General features: G+C 45.4%; 1 protein-coding gene across 1 annotated transcript in view; it reads right to left on the bottom strand.

Moving 5' to 3' along the window:
* Positions 1-7111: 7111 nt before the first annotated feature.
* The window catches only part of PSTK (phosphoseryl-tRNA kinase), a 93520-nt gene continuing 86892 nt past the window's right edge, over positions 7112-13739 (bottom strand). The window contains exon 6 of the mRNA XM_078643995.1: positions 7112-7700. Coding sequence (XP_078500121.1) covers positions 7483-7700 — 218 coding nt within the window. The 3' untranslated portion in view covers positions 7112-7482. The remainder of the gene's footprint in view (positions 7701-13739) is intronic.

The following is a 13739-nucleotide window of genomic DNA, read 5'->3' as shown; positions in this document are numbered from 1 at the left end:
CAAACATGAAAACTTCAAAGTCTCAAAGTCTCAAACTGTAAATCACAGTTGGTGTCTGGGAAAAAACTAAAAGAAGGAGCGGTTGAAACCCTAAAAAGTGCCATCTGCCAAACAGCCAGACGGTCTGTGTAAGGACGGGAAGATCTGCAAGAGTTTTGCCTGTGACCAGGACGGGGGGTGGCCCAAGGCCTATGAGTCTCCCTGCTAGATGAGGGGACATCACCCAGAGAACCCAAGACCACCTGCCCTGGAGCACCAGCGCCAGCCTGGTGCCCTGTGAGAAAGACAAGAGCATTGGAGGGAGCAAGATCTAGTGGGGAGCCTTGTTGTGTGGACTCCCGGTGCAAGGTGGGAGGAAATGGCTGCTGCACCGATTGGTTTGTTGCCCTATGCATGACTGAGTTGGCAACCTATGCCAGGAAAGGGCCAGTGTGAAGACAGCGGTGTGAAAAACTTCTGTGCAGTAAGGGCAAAGCCTTGAATAGTAAGGGTGTGGCGACCCATATGCCAGGAGGGGCTGCATGGTAAAGACTGCAGTGTGGTATGGGCCGAAGCCTTGAACTGTAGTGGTGCAGCGACCCCGTATGCAAGTGGTGACCCCGGGTGTTAGAGGAGGTCACCCAAAGCACCAAGGACTGCGACTTGTTCTACCTTCTTAAAGAAGTGAGGATGCAGGGGGAGCACTATTGCAGCCATCCTGCCTATCAGAAGTGACTGAACACTTACCCCACAGGAGAAGAAGCACGAAACCTCCGACTGCTGCTGGCAGGACTGCACCCACTGAGGGCAGTCACGTGATTTGTGCTGGTACCACTGCAAGCACCCGCATACGCACTTCCAGACTCCTAATTCTTCCCTCCTGCTGGTGCAGGTAAGACTTGTTTCAGGCCGACAGCCCCAGGAGAACTTGCTGGTAATATTGAGTGCAATTGCACTAGAACAGTAGTGACTTTAAATCAGAGTTGTAGTGGGCTCTTGAGACTCGGACTATCAGTGGGGCATACCCGGGATGTCATCAATAGTGAATGGGGAATTACCACAATCACTAAAGAGAGGAATGAGTGGAGCAGGAAGTCACCAGAAAAAAAGTAGAGCCTTAACCTCAGGGGAGGACTGTGTAAATTGTGAATTTTGTATTCTTCCTTTATGTAGGTAGTGCAAGAAATAAGTCTTTTGTTTTTCTACATAAAAGTGAGTATTTGGCTGGCCAATGATTTTTTTTTTTACTGCTGCAGCACTCATTCTGAGTTGTGGGCCTGTGTTCACTGATCTGTATCCACCCATGGGTCTGCTCAGACCACGCATAACCTGGGAGACAAATGCAGAAGATGTACATGGCCCAGTTACTCAGGATCCATAACAAGTCATGGCCCGGGATATCAGGAGTAAAAAGTCAAAACCACCACGGTTGGCCGCAGTATCCACTGCGTGCCCCGTGGCCCTCTAAAATGGGTTCTGACACCCATTACGAAGCTCTGCGGACCTCCTGCATACCATGCCTGAGTGAATGGTCCCATTCTACAGCACAGGCCATGAATGCTGTGCTACTTATCAATGATTTTCCTGGGGGCTCACACCTGTACTGATGCAGACATTCTCTCCTTGGAAGTCATAGTTGCTTATAAGCAGGAAGAACAAGTTGTTTAGCTTTAGTAACGCATTATGAGGTAGAGACTCTATCCAGCCGAAGACTCCTTCCTTAGAATATTTCCCAGGCATCAGCGAGGATCTGGAAATTCTTGAGCACTACCCCTGCACGCTTGTAAGTGGTGTTGAACGACTGTGTCAGCGTCATAGGCGTGGTCGGTGCCGTAAATGGCATACACAGCGCTCTGACTTAAGTTTGTGACTGTTTTTGCACTGGAAGCACAGAGCCACATTAGAATGTTGATAACCAGTGGGCCGATTTTAAGGACAGACAAGGACCTTTTTAGGTGTAAAAAGGTCAGTTTGCTGAATGGGGAGGATAGGAGGGTCAGTAAGGAATATGCAGCCAGATAGAGTCACTACCAGATAAGACGTTACCAAAGGTAAGTAACTTGTTCATCTGATAAGAGACTTTCAGTCACAGATTCCTTACCTTAGAATAGACATGAGACATTACCTCCCCTGAAGTGCGCTTGCCAACTGGCTCAGACCAAATGGTCCAAGAGGACCAACAGGGTGAAATGCCCATCAAGACTAACCTGACTGTTGAGACAGTAGTGCTTTGTAAACATGTGCAAGGATGCCCACATAGTAGCCTGACAGATATCCAGGACAGGAACTCTGCAAGCCTTGGCTCGGGTGACCAGATCGTAATACGAAGTACCATCTACCTAAAGATGGTCCATTTCTGAACTGCTTTTCCCTTCTTCAATCCAGTGAACCCTACAAAGAGTTGATCGTCCACCCAATGTTCCTTGCTAGGGTCTATATATTGGGTGTCCAGAAGGTGGAGTCTTTCTTCCTCCTGGAAGGGATGAGGTGGAGCAAAGGAAGTTGGCAGCGTGATGGTTTGGCAAATGTGAAAGAGTGTCACAACCTTTGGCAGAAAAGAGGCAGGTGTTCCGAGAACCAATTAGCATAAGAAGAAGCTGGTATATGGTGTTTGGACAGGAAGAGCCTACAGCTCACCGACTCTCCTGGCCGATGTAATGGCCACCAGGAAGACTGTTTTTATTGCCAAAAGTCTGACGACAGGTATGCATGTCAAAGGGCGAACACATCAAAAATGTCAGAACGAAATTAAGATCCCTTAGAGTCAAAACAAAAGGTGTGGGAGGAAACATATGCTGAAGACAGGTGACTTAAACAAAGGGGTGAGGGGGAAGCTCGATCCGGGTTTGAGATGTCTGAAAGACCTCAGCAGGGATGTAGAAGACCCTCATTTGCCATGCATAAAGGTGGCGAGTGCACAGGTTGGGGTGCAGGGCCCTGGCCTGTTGCTGTGACAGGATGATTTGGGCATGGGCAATTCTGATATTCTTGTGAACTTAGAGGAGAAGCGGTATCCGCGGAAAAGAATATAGGAGTCCCCTATTCCAGTCTAGTCGAAATGAGTCTCTGAGCGAGAGCTGCTTTGGAAACTCCAATGTACAGAGGTGCAGACATGGAGTGTTCTCGGCTGTGGCAAACAGATGTAGCCAAGGTTCTCCCCAATCCTGAAATAGACCTTAAGCCACCTCCAGATGCAAACACCATTCGTGGCCCACGAGGCATTAACAGCTTCGTTATGCTGCCCTGGTGTTTAGAGTTACCACCAGGTGCTGTACATCCACGACCCTACTCATCCCTGCTTGTTGCAGTAACACATGGTGGTAGTGTTGTCTGTGAACACAAGGCCCAGCTTCTCTTTGATGCAGGCCAGGAAAGCTTTCAATTTGAAGCACATCTCCCTCAACTCCAGAAGACTGATGTGAAGCCAAGTCTCCTCCGGAAACCATAGGCCTACAATCTCCACCTCTCTCAGATTGCCGCCCCAGCCCAGAAGTAATGCGTTGGTCACTGTTGGCTCTGGGTGGGGAGTGGAGAGGTGAGGTGTATGCCGTAAACCCAATCATAGCCCTGTAACCCTCACTGTAGATTTCTCGCATTCTCCTTCGAATTCTGGACCAGATCAGAGAGATTCTCCTGATGCCATGCCCACTATGACGTCAGATCCAACTGCAGAGCTGACATATGCCATCAAGCATAATTAATCAGCAGGATGCAGGAGGCCATCAGACGAAGCAGCCTTAGAATCAATCTCACCGACATCCAGGAATGAGGTTGAAACATTGAGATCGTAGCCCATATGTCCTGAACTCTTCACTCTGGGGGGTAAGTCCAAAATAGTGCCCAGCAGGTCCAACGCTACCATCCAGTCTCCAGGATCCAACACAAACAGCACTTGAACAAGTGATAATATCCTGAATTTGTCCTTCTCAGGAAGGCATTGAGAGGGCACAGATCTAAGATAGTAAAGAGGCCTCTGTCCTTCCTGGGCACCAGAAAGTAACTGGAATATTAGCCACAACCAACTTCTGAGGCCAGCACCCTCTCAATAACTTTTATGGCTACAAGAGCCTGCACTGTCAGGCGCAGAAAGGAGAGGTGGTCCTCTGTTAGCCAATCTGAGGATGGTGGCAGGGTCTCTAGGAGTGGAAGAAATAACCCCGCAAAACAATCTGGAGCACCTACTTGTCCAAAGTAATGGCTTCCTATAGCAGCAGGTGATGCCTAATCCTGCCTCCAAGAAGGTACCCATGGTGTGAGGGCATACTCAAGGGGTTTTGAGGCACTGGCTGCAGGGAGGGGAATAATGAGTGTGAGGTGATGGACGTGCCTGGTAGCCCCTACCGTAGCAACAGAAGGAACGAAAGACAGTTGGGCTGGCATGGTGCTATGGTGAGTCCCAATGAAGGAGTGGAGATACTACTCACCTTGAAGCACTCAATCACTGAATCTGCCTTGTCGCAGAACAGGCGAGTGCCATCAAAAGGCATGTCCAGAAGGGATGTCGCGACACATCCCGAGAAGCCAGTCTATCTCAGCCAGACTTGACAGTGAAGCACCACCGATAAAGCAATGACCCCTCTCTCCAGAGAATTGTTATGTCAGTCTGCATCGTATAGAGAACTTGGCTGCATCCCTGCCATTGGCAATACCCTGGGTCGGGATGGCTAGTGCCTCCTTCAAGACTATGGGCACCACTTGCACAATCAAGTCCACACTGTATGGCTGTATCATTACAAGAGGCCCTCTATGTTCACCGACCGGAATTCAAGGCTGGCAGTAGAGAAAATTCTGGTCCTGAAGGTATCCAGCCTCTTGGATTCCCTATCAGGTGGAGTGAAAGGTAAAGCACCTGGATTCACATTGGAGGTTTAGGTCTGCACCACCAGGCTCTATAGAGGGGGAGGTTGGGTGAGGAAAGCTGGATCCCCAAGAGCGGGACAATGGCGAAGTGCAATCGTCCTGTGCAAAGGAATGCCGTGCAGGGTTGGCCTAGGCCCCGGGTAGGACATCAGAGAGCGTTTCATTGAATGGCGGAAGGGTTCAGTGTGGGACACCCCTGGTTGAAGCACTTCCGTCAACACATTTTTCTTGATTTCTATTGAGGGTAGTGTGAGCTTGAGAACCTCAGTCAACCTCCACACCACTATAGTAAAGGAAGCTCTTTGCTTCATAGCCACACTAGGAGGAGTGACAAGTTCTGTGTCTTATGAGATGTCCAGCCCACTGGCATCAGCCGGGTCCTCAGAGAAACCTTCTTCAAAAGGATCAGGGTTACCATAGTGATCCTCAGATCCACACGTCATGCTCCCCACATGGCCCATCAATGAAAGGAGGCACTGTCTCTGACCTGGGAGGCCTGGTTCTGGTTGGTGTCGACATCGAGCGGCACTGGTCCGGCTCTGCATCGGGTCAAGAATGACTATGAGGGCAGCGTCAGTGGTGCCGGGAACTGCGCCATAGGAACAAACCCCAGTGAAGGTCATGAATTCTCAATCAGAGTCTGTCCAGATCCAGGGAAGGATTCAGAGAGCCCGACTGGCACAGAAGGCGGACCTTCTGGCAGAAACATAAACCGGGGCACCTCCAGAACCCAAGGGGTATGAAAGCACTCCAGAGTGGTCTTTTCACTTAAATATGAGGCGTATGGCTTCAAAAAATTCTTGAGTTGGGTGGGGAGTTGCGCTGGCTCTTGTAAATTCGAGGAGGCGTAGAGCAAATTGACTTGTGCTCCACAGGTGGATTGCAGGAACGGGGCCTAGACTTGTGGTGTCATTCCCATGCCTCATCCATTAAATTGGACCGGTGCAGTGAAATCAAACAGATCTTCGACTTTTAGTGCAGCAGTCGGGACTGGCTCGGGAGTCATTGTCCGGGTCAACATCACAAGCAAACCAGGTGGGGATCGATCATAGGCACCACATGGTTTAAAACCCACAGGTATTATAGAGGACATCCCTCAGCATACTGGCATCAGAAATGCTCGAGAAAGTTGATACAATGATGAGAAAAGCAGTCAAAAAAAGGACAGGGTAGCTCTCCCAGATTCGTGCTGTTGGCGCCAAAAGAAAAGACATATAGTCAGCGTGCTGGAGTTGCGTCTACATAGGAAGCTCGCACATCACTTCGGGTGTGAAGAACGCCGGCACAGAGATGTTCAAAACCACCTACTGATCCACAGGGGTACTGCTCAAGATTTTCTGGATCCAGTCTGACACCAGGGGAATATTCTAAGGTAAGAAATCTATGGCTAGAAGTCTCTATCAGATTACTGTGTTATAAGGGATCTGCATGGATTTCAAGGCTTCCTCTTTGATGTCAAGTACACATTATTTCAGTAAAACAGACCATAGTGCCAACCTCTTAACTTTCTACTCTTACCTCCCTAGCCAGCTGTAAAGTTAAATAACATTTGAGGTTAAATCTGAAACCTGTATCTCTAGTCCCATGACTGCCTAGTTTGCCCTACGAATAAACATATATGTTTTCTGAACTGATAGGACAACAGCATTTAATGAGCGTTACTTGATCATGCCATACTGCAGCCGAGCATCAAACGATGATCACGCCTAAACACACTTCTTTGGGACAAATTAAAGCGGACACTGTTTGATATCATATTTTTCAAGGAAAAGATATTGCAATTTGTGTTATTATTGACTGCACTTATTATAGGTTTGTTCCAAGCAGTCATCAGGCTGTAATGCTGAAGAAGAAAGCAGCCTCTGTCTCTATTTCTTCTGTCTCTACTTGGGAGAGCTGCAGCTCAACAACTTTTCTCTGCGATGGAGGTTTTCAGTGCTTTCTATTTCTGGGATGTTCAAGGTGCACAGGCCAAGCCACACATGGAAGGAACCTAGCAGTCCGACCCAAGAAGAACCACTAAATTGTGTGCAAAAATTATCCAATCAATAGCAGCTGAAAAAAATGGAATGAGATGTGGGAAACTGTCAGTTGATACGAGGTGATTCATCTGAGCGCACAGGCACGTGAGGCTCCCATCTTAATTATCCTCCTTGTCACGTGCAAGAGATTTTCAGATAACCAGGCCAATAGATGCAACATTTCAGAAGTCGGAGGGACCTACCCGTATGTAAAGAGATCCAAAAAAATAATTTTAGCGATGCTACAACCATATGATTCATTTGTTTTAATTAAGAATATAATTGACACGAGTTCCTCTTCAAATAGGATCCCAATTACATGAATTTCTGATGTGTTTGTTAGCCAGTCCACTCATTACTTTTTGAACCCTCTCACTCGTGACTATCAGTACAGGTGCATTAAGATACAATTGTTCAAAGCAGCTGTGTTCCATAAACACAAACGCACCCATTCTAGCTCTCTTTGCACAGGGCAATGCAAGAACTGGTAAAGTCTCCGTCACCAAAACAAATGCTAATGAGTACGTTCAGGCAGCTTCAATCTGCACTTATATTGATTATTAAAGGTCCAATGCCAATAACGTTTATTCCCCCACAGCATTTAAGTAGACGGACTTCTTGCTCAATGTTTGGGTAGGTCCACTGCTAATTTAGTGTACTGCTGTACAGTACTGTCAGCTCTACCCTGAAAAACAAAGATGATTTTTGACAGTGGGTCATCTAAGTGCAGAGAGCTACACGGTCCAATCACAGCTTTCTGACGCAGCTCTTGTAAAATGTCACCTTTCAGGCGGTGAAGCTCCTTTGCCAAGACCTTCTTTTCTTTTGGTGGAACCTTGCCTGAAAAGAAAAAAGATAGAAGAATATTTGAAGCTAAGAGCAGAAACCTAACACAATCTCAACCCATTGACAGATAAAGTGTATGTTTGATAATAAAGAACAAGAGTTGTCCAGCATAGACCTGTTAATATCATTTCACCATTGTTAGGAGAATCTCAGAAGGGTTTCAAAAACATACATAGGCCATCCTCTTCACTAAAGGTTCCGACATCTTGTTTCTTTCAATCTGACATGGTCAATGAAGCCCTACTAATGCAATAATTTCCTCAGCTGTCCATTCTAAAAAAAAAAAAAAATTAAAATAACTTCCATCTCAATATGATATAGTGTGGTGGACCAATCACGAGGTCCATAATAAATATCAACAGCAAATCGCCTACCCTAAAAAAGATACTTTCTGATTGATATAGGTGTTCCTGCAAATTCTTTAAAATACCTCTTTCTAGGTGCCAGGCTGCATTCTGAGTTTCTTAACCCCTTCCACGCTCATGACGAGCTGGGCTCGTCATGGTGTAGCCTCCTCGCACGCTCATGACGAGCCCAGCTCGTCATGAATAATGGAAAATGGGCAATCCCAGCACCGGGGGGGAAAACGCATAGCAGCCAAGTGGTTAAGGAGTGCCAAGCTACCAGCACTAGATAGTGCTGCAAGGCAGCAGGCATTAATCTGAGCAACTCCACTGGAGTTTCAAAAAAGGTGCCATGAAAAGAGAAGACATAACTTCCGCCCATTTTTACTGTTCCTCCACAAAATATGCGTAAGAAGAGGTTGACGCTAAATTAAAAAAAAAACATTCATAAAACTAATCATGTACTCAGGAGTGGAGGTTGAAGGTCTTTAGAAATATGCATGAACCACTAAGGCTTCAAAATGTAAAAGAAGGATATCACATGCCCAAAAATAGTTTGTCTTGTCGACCAGGTGACTAAGGAGGAATGAAGCACGGCAGCAAGATTAACTGTGGAACATATCAATCCAAAATTCCGTTTGATAAAAATGAAGGATTATTCTCATTATAACTGTCTTTAGAGCATACAGTAAATGCAGGATACATGGAAAAGGCTTGCATTTCATGTACCCTTCTTGCACAGGTTGTGGGCACATCTAAAAAGGTTGTTAACATAGAAATTAGAGGGAAAACAATTCATGCTTCTAAACCTTTGCATTCACAAGCTTTAGTTTCCGCGCTGCAATAGTTCTATTCTTATTTTGGAAATAGGGTACTGAGTCCTTTCATTACAAATTACATATTGATGTATTGCATTTAATATATAACAATTCCCCAGGCATCCTACCTTTATTGGGTATGATGAAAAACAAAACGTTTTTGTTCTAGTTTCATTTTTTGTGTGCATTTTATTTTGAAAGAAAAGAATCAACCACCTTGCTTTCAGACTTCTGTGAGTATTTCCATTTAATCAGAACATACTGGGAGCGTTACAAGTACCCTCAAATTGTTACATTTTTCAAATGTGTGTGCCCATTTGTATTATGCAATCGCTGTCAGTAGTGCAAGCCAAGCTCACACCATTTTCTTAGAGCACTCACCTATTAATACAACCTTTGCATTAGAAACCATGAATACAAGTTTGAACAGCATGAAAATATGGATACAAATATTGCCTAACTGCAGACAAAGCTCTTTCACAGCTCCATAACGTGCTACTTTGAATTGGCAGCCAAAGTGCTGCAGGGGGTTTGGCCTGCTTGTGCAAAGGACAAAGCATGAAAACCTGATGTCCATGACCCCAAACAATATGTCCTGGGTGTCAGGCAGTAGATATTTCACAGCTCTGCCTCCAAAACACTGTCTTCCTGTGATCTTTTTCAATTAGCACATGGAAGTATGCATACTGTACGTCCAACAAGACTAGCCAGTACTACATATGCAAATCATGTAGCATATGTTACAAAGTAACCATTTAAAAATGTTCTCTTTTTAGAAAGTTGTTCAGGAATCATAGGTCTAAATTTTTTTGAAAACCTGAAAATGTTTGGAGTAATCCTTTTTCCTCTTTTTGTCAGAAGTACTACTTTATCATCCCCCTTTAGAAAACATCTAGGCAATCGTGTTCATCATAGTGTTTAAATAGGTTGAGAAAGGTGATGATTTAAAGGCGTGTTAAGGTTTCCTCAAAAAAGGGGATGGTTAGCCTAATCTTACACTCTGTAGGACCCACTTGTTGAAGTATATTCAATACTAGTTCTGGATAAAGGCAGTCATTCCGCCCCTAACCAGAGTGTTATGAACCTGGTGGATCAAGTGGTCACATACATTTGGAAATTATCACAACAGAGGTAGATTAATTGAATGGGCATTTGCCTCCAAGGTATCAAGTCAAGACTGCTTGGCTCGTTTGTCTGTATCTATAGCATTGTGCAAAAATACAATGATTAAGTCCCTCGCTATACCTGGTAAACGGAGCATAGTCCCAGTTGCCAGCTCCCACATAGCATGGGACAATTTATCCAGAAGACACTGCTTGGCAAAATACCAGGTTAAGTGAAACAAAAATCTTGTGGCAAAATGCATCACGATATTCAAGATAACTGTATTTTCTATCAGATGGAACTGACATGCATGTCTTATACTGTACCTTACAGAAACAAGTTTTCAGCAGTACAGTAAGAACATAAGTAGAGAAGGGCATAAGTAACTGATCTATGCATTCGAAGACCACTCAAGGTGACTGAGATTTATCACAAGCCTCTCAAATCCCATCAATGACAGTCTAATTAAAAGACAAATAGCCTATGAAGAATGTTTCACTAAGACATTTGCTGTAAAGAGCTTGGAGTTTGGCTCATGTGAATGCAATGGTAGGACAAGAGTCTTTACTGCTTTTTTAATCACCCGAATGAAAAGTCTTAAGGAGAAAATAATCCACCCTCCGAAGTGGGGTGTAACTAGTTAGCATTCTGTCTGTATAGACTGGTAGTAGATTTTCTGTTCACCATTCTCCTCATGAGGGGGAAGAGAAACTGTAAAACTCAATGCGTCGAAAATAGATCTGAAAAGCTGATGGAATCTTGTGCAAGCCTCAGACCTTAGTGAGAGCTCGCCTTCGAGGATCTCGTGAATCTAATGATAGGTTGTAAACTTTGTTTTGGCAAACTGTAGCCCTAGGGCTGGGCTGGGTGTGTTTTGAAACGCAAACTGGTCCTGAGTAAGCCGGGGGTATGTATGGGCGTAACCATTTTCTAAACATTTCTCTCCATTTATTATTTTATGACCGAGTAAAAATTTGGGATCGTTGCAGAGCAGCCCGTCTTAACCTGTGGTCCAGGGACCCCTGGAGGTCAGCGACACCTACTCAGGGTGTCCGCGGATGGCTTAGAAAATGAAATAATATTAACAAAGTAATAAGGTGTATATAAAGAAGCACAATGTAGAAATATACGTTTTTTACGTTCTGTAAATGTGTAGGAATTTAAAATTGGAGGGTTAAAATAAAGTTGGTATCCTCAAACTGATTCGTGGGAGCAGTGCAAGTGCATCATAGAGAAAATAGTATGGATAAGGGTGACCTAAATTGAATTTAGAAAAGCTCCAAACTTCCCATTAAAATTTCATTTTTTTCTTCATATTTTTGTTTAACGCATATATTTAAAGTGGGAAATTGCAGAGTGGTTTTTTTCTTGTTTTTTCCCCAAAGTCTGGCGATCAATGGGCTCTGGATGGAATTATAACATTTGGGTTTTTGTGAGCTTTTATGAATAACATTTTGATAAAACATTGGACAATATTCGGCCCAGTGGATTTATGAGATTCTATAGCTGCTGTGTCTACTGTATACTTATGGATTTACCTCATTTTCCACGTTTTGCCATAATTTGCATGATTTTCAGGCTGCATATAAAATCTTGTTTCTAGCTCAAATGGATGAAAATAACACTGCCAGAGAGTGCCACATAATTTGTTGCTTCATCATTTAGGTAACCTTGCTGTATAATTTGCTCCTCCACGTAGCATGATCCCAGTAGCCCTAATAATGGTAAAAGTCTGCAGAGTGGTTTGAGGGCTACCATTATGAAATGAAATCCATATATAATTGGGAAAGTGTGTATTTATACCACTGAATTTTGTCCAATAAAAGCACCCAAACATGGGAGTTACTGTAATTGAGGTATAAAGTGTCCGTCTATGGACCCAGAGCGAGGTTACAGTGTGTATATAGACCGAGGCTACAAGACGAGTACTGTGGCCTCCCAAAAGCTAATATATTACTACTATATACTCATGAAGTGAAATTTATATTTTGTATATGTTAGACTTGGCATCTTTTGGAGTGTTTCCTCTGAGTTTTTGCTTTCTGACCTCCCAGTTTTGACTCTGTTTTGGCTGGTGTAGTGTTTCTGCGCACTTTTCTCACTGCTGATCAGTGGTTAAGTGCAAGTACTCCTGTGGTAAATTGTGTTATGGATTGGTGTTTCCATAATTGGATATTTGATTTACTTGTTATTCCCTAGTAAAGTGCACCGAGTGTGCCAGGGCCTGTGAATCAAATGCTACTAGTGAGCCTGCAGCACTGATTGTGCCAACCATGTGAGTAGCCTGAAAAAGTAACTCGGACCCGCCATTGCGGAGTCTGCGCGCAGTTTGTAACTGCCATGTCGACTTGGCCAGTGCACACACTTGCCAGTCCCTCACTTTCCCTTTTCTTATATGTCAGCCACCTCTAAGATCGGTCCAATGTACCCCTGTGGGCCGGGTAAAGTGTATGTGAAAGGTAGGACAAGCCCTAGTGTGTTTGGCATGTATGGCACGTCCTGATAGCGAACTACAGCCTATTTCGTTTTTTAGGTCTCGCGACCTATCAATGCGCGCAAGCGCATCGAGCGGAGCGAGAATTCAAGTAGCGAAAATCCTCGTGAAACCACCAGCTTTTTGCTGGCGGTTTTCATGAAGTTCACGTGAACCACGTGATCAAACATGAACGCGCATCAGCCTCCCTCCCTCCTAATTGCATTTGCCGCAGAGCACATCAAAGGGCTTCGCCCAGCGTGCGCTCTGCGGCTTCTCGGCTTCTCCTCCCCTATTTATTCTTGGATGGCCGCCGCACACAGCCTTCCTTGCATTTCTCCTCCCCCTCCCCAGCCAGCTTCCCCCAAGCCGTGTTCCCTCCCCTGCTACCCCATCCTCACTCACCCCTCGCACCCCCTCCTCCTTCAGGCCCCCACCATTTGCTTTTGCTTGTTTACTGTGTAATACAATTGCTCCCTACCTCATCTCCCTCTCTCTCCTCGCCCTCACCGTCTCCTTTTTGAAGACCGCTCGTCTTTCATTTTATTTATTTATTTTATTGCGGTAATACAATTCCTCCCTACCTCATCTCCCTCTCTCTCCTCGCCCACTCACTCCGCCCTCACCGTCTCCCGCCCTCACCGTCTCCTTTTTGAAGACCGCTATCTTTCATTTTATTTATTTATTTTATTGCGGAAAGCATTGCGTGGTGATCTCTTGAGGGGACTTTAGCTTTTTATAATGAAAAGTGTCAAATCCAACACCAGTTGCCACCAACTCGACTATCCAGTTATTCCCGCCATTATTACAGCCACAGTCACAAAAGCCAGCCCCCTGGCCACTACACTTTGTTTCCGTGCCCGTGTGAGCGTCGCTGGTGCTAGGGCCTGTAGGTGCCGAGACAGGAGCCCCAGCTCCGCCATGACCCAGATCCCATGACCCTGTGGGGGAATGTACCGCTTGCGCTGAAGGCACGGCTCGGCTGGCCAGCGCTTCCTCCTGGGGAGCAGCGCTTTCAGCTGCACTCTCAAACTTTGTTTGCTAACCACGACTAGCGCTTAACAGCCCGGGTTCCCCTGAGCACATGACTGCAGAGGATATGTGCCGGGGGAGACAGAGGGACAGTGGGGCATGTACAAAGACAGCAACACTTGTGCACATACACACAGTCACTCACACACACACAATCCCTCACATACACACACTCAACACACACACTCACTCACACACTCACAATCCCTCACATACACACACTCAACAAACACACTCACGCACATACACACCCCCAGTCCCA

The sequence above is a fragment of the Lissotriton helveticus genome, chromosome 5_1, assembly GCF_964261635.1.
Source record: "Lissotriton helveticus chromosome 5_1, aLisHel1.1, whole genome shotgun sequence".
Classification (NCBI taxonomy): domain Eukaryota; kingdom Metazoa; phylum Chordata; class Amphibia; order Caudata; family Salamandridae; genus Lissotriton; species Lissotriton helveticus.
The sequence above is the reverse complement of the archived record's forward strand: the minus strand, read 5'-3'. Positions and strand labels throughout refer to the sequence as shown.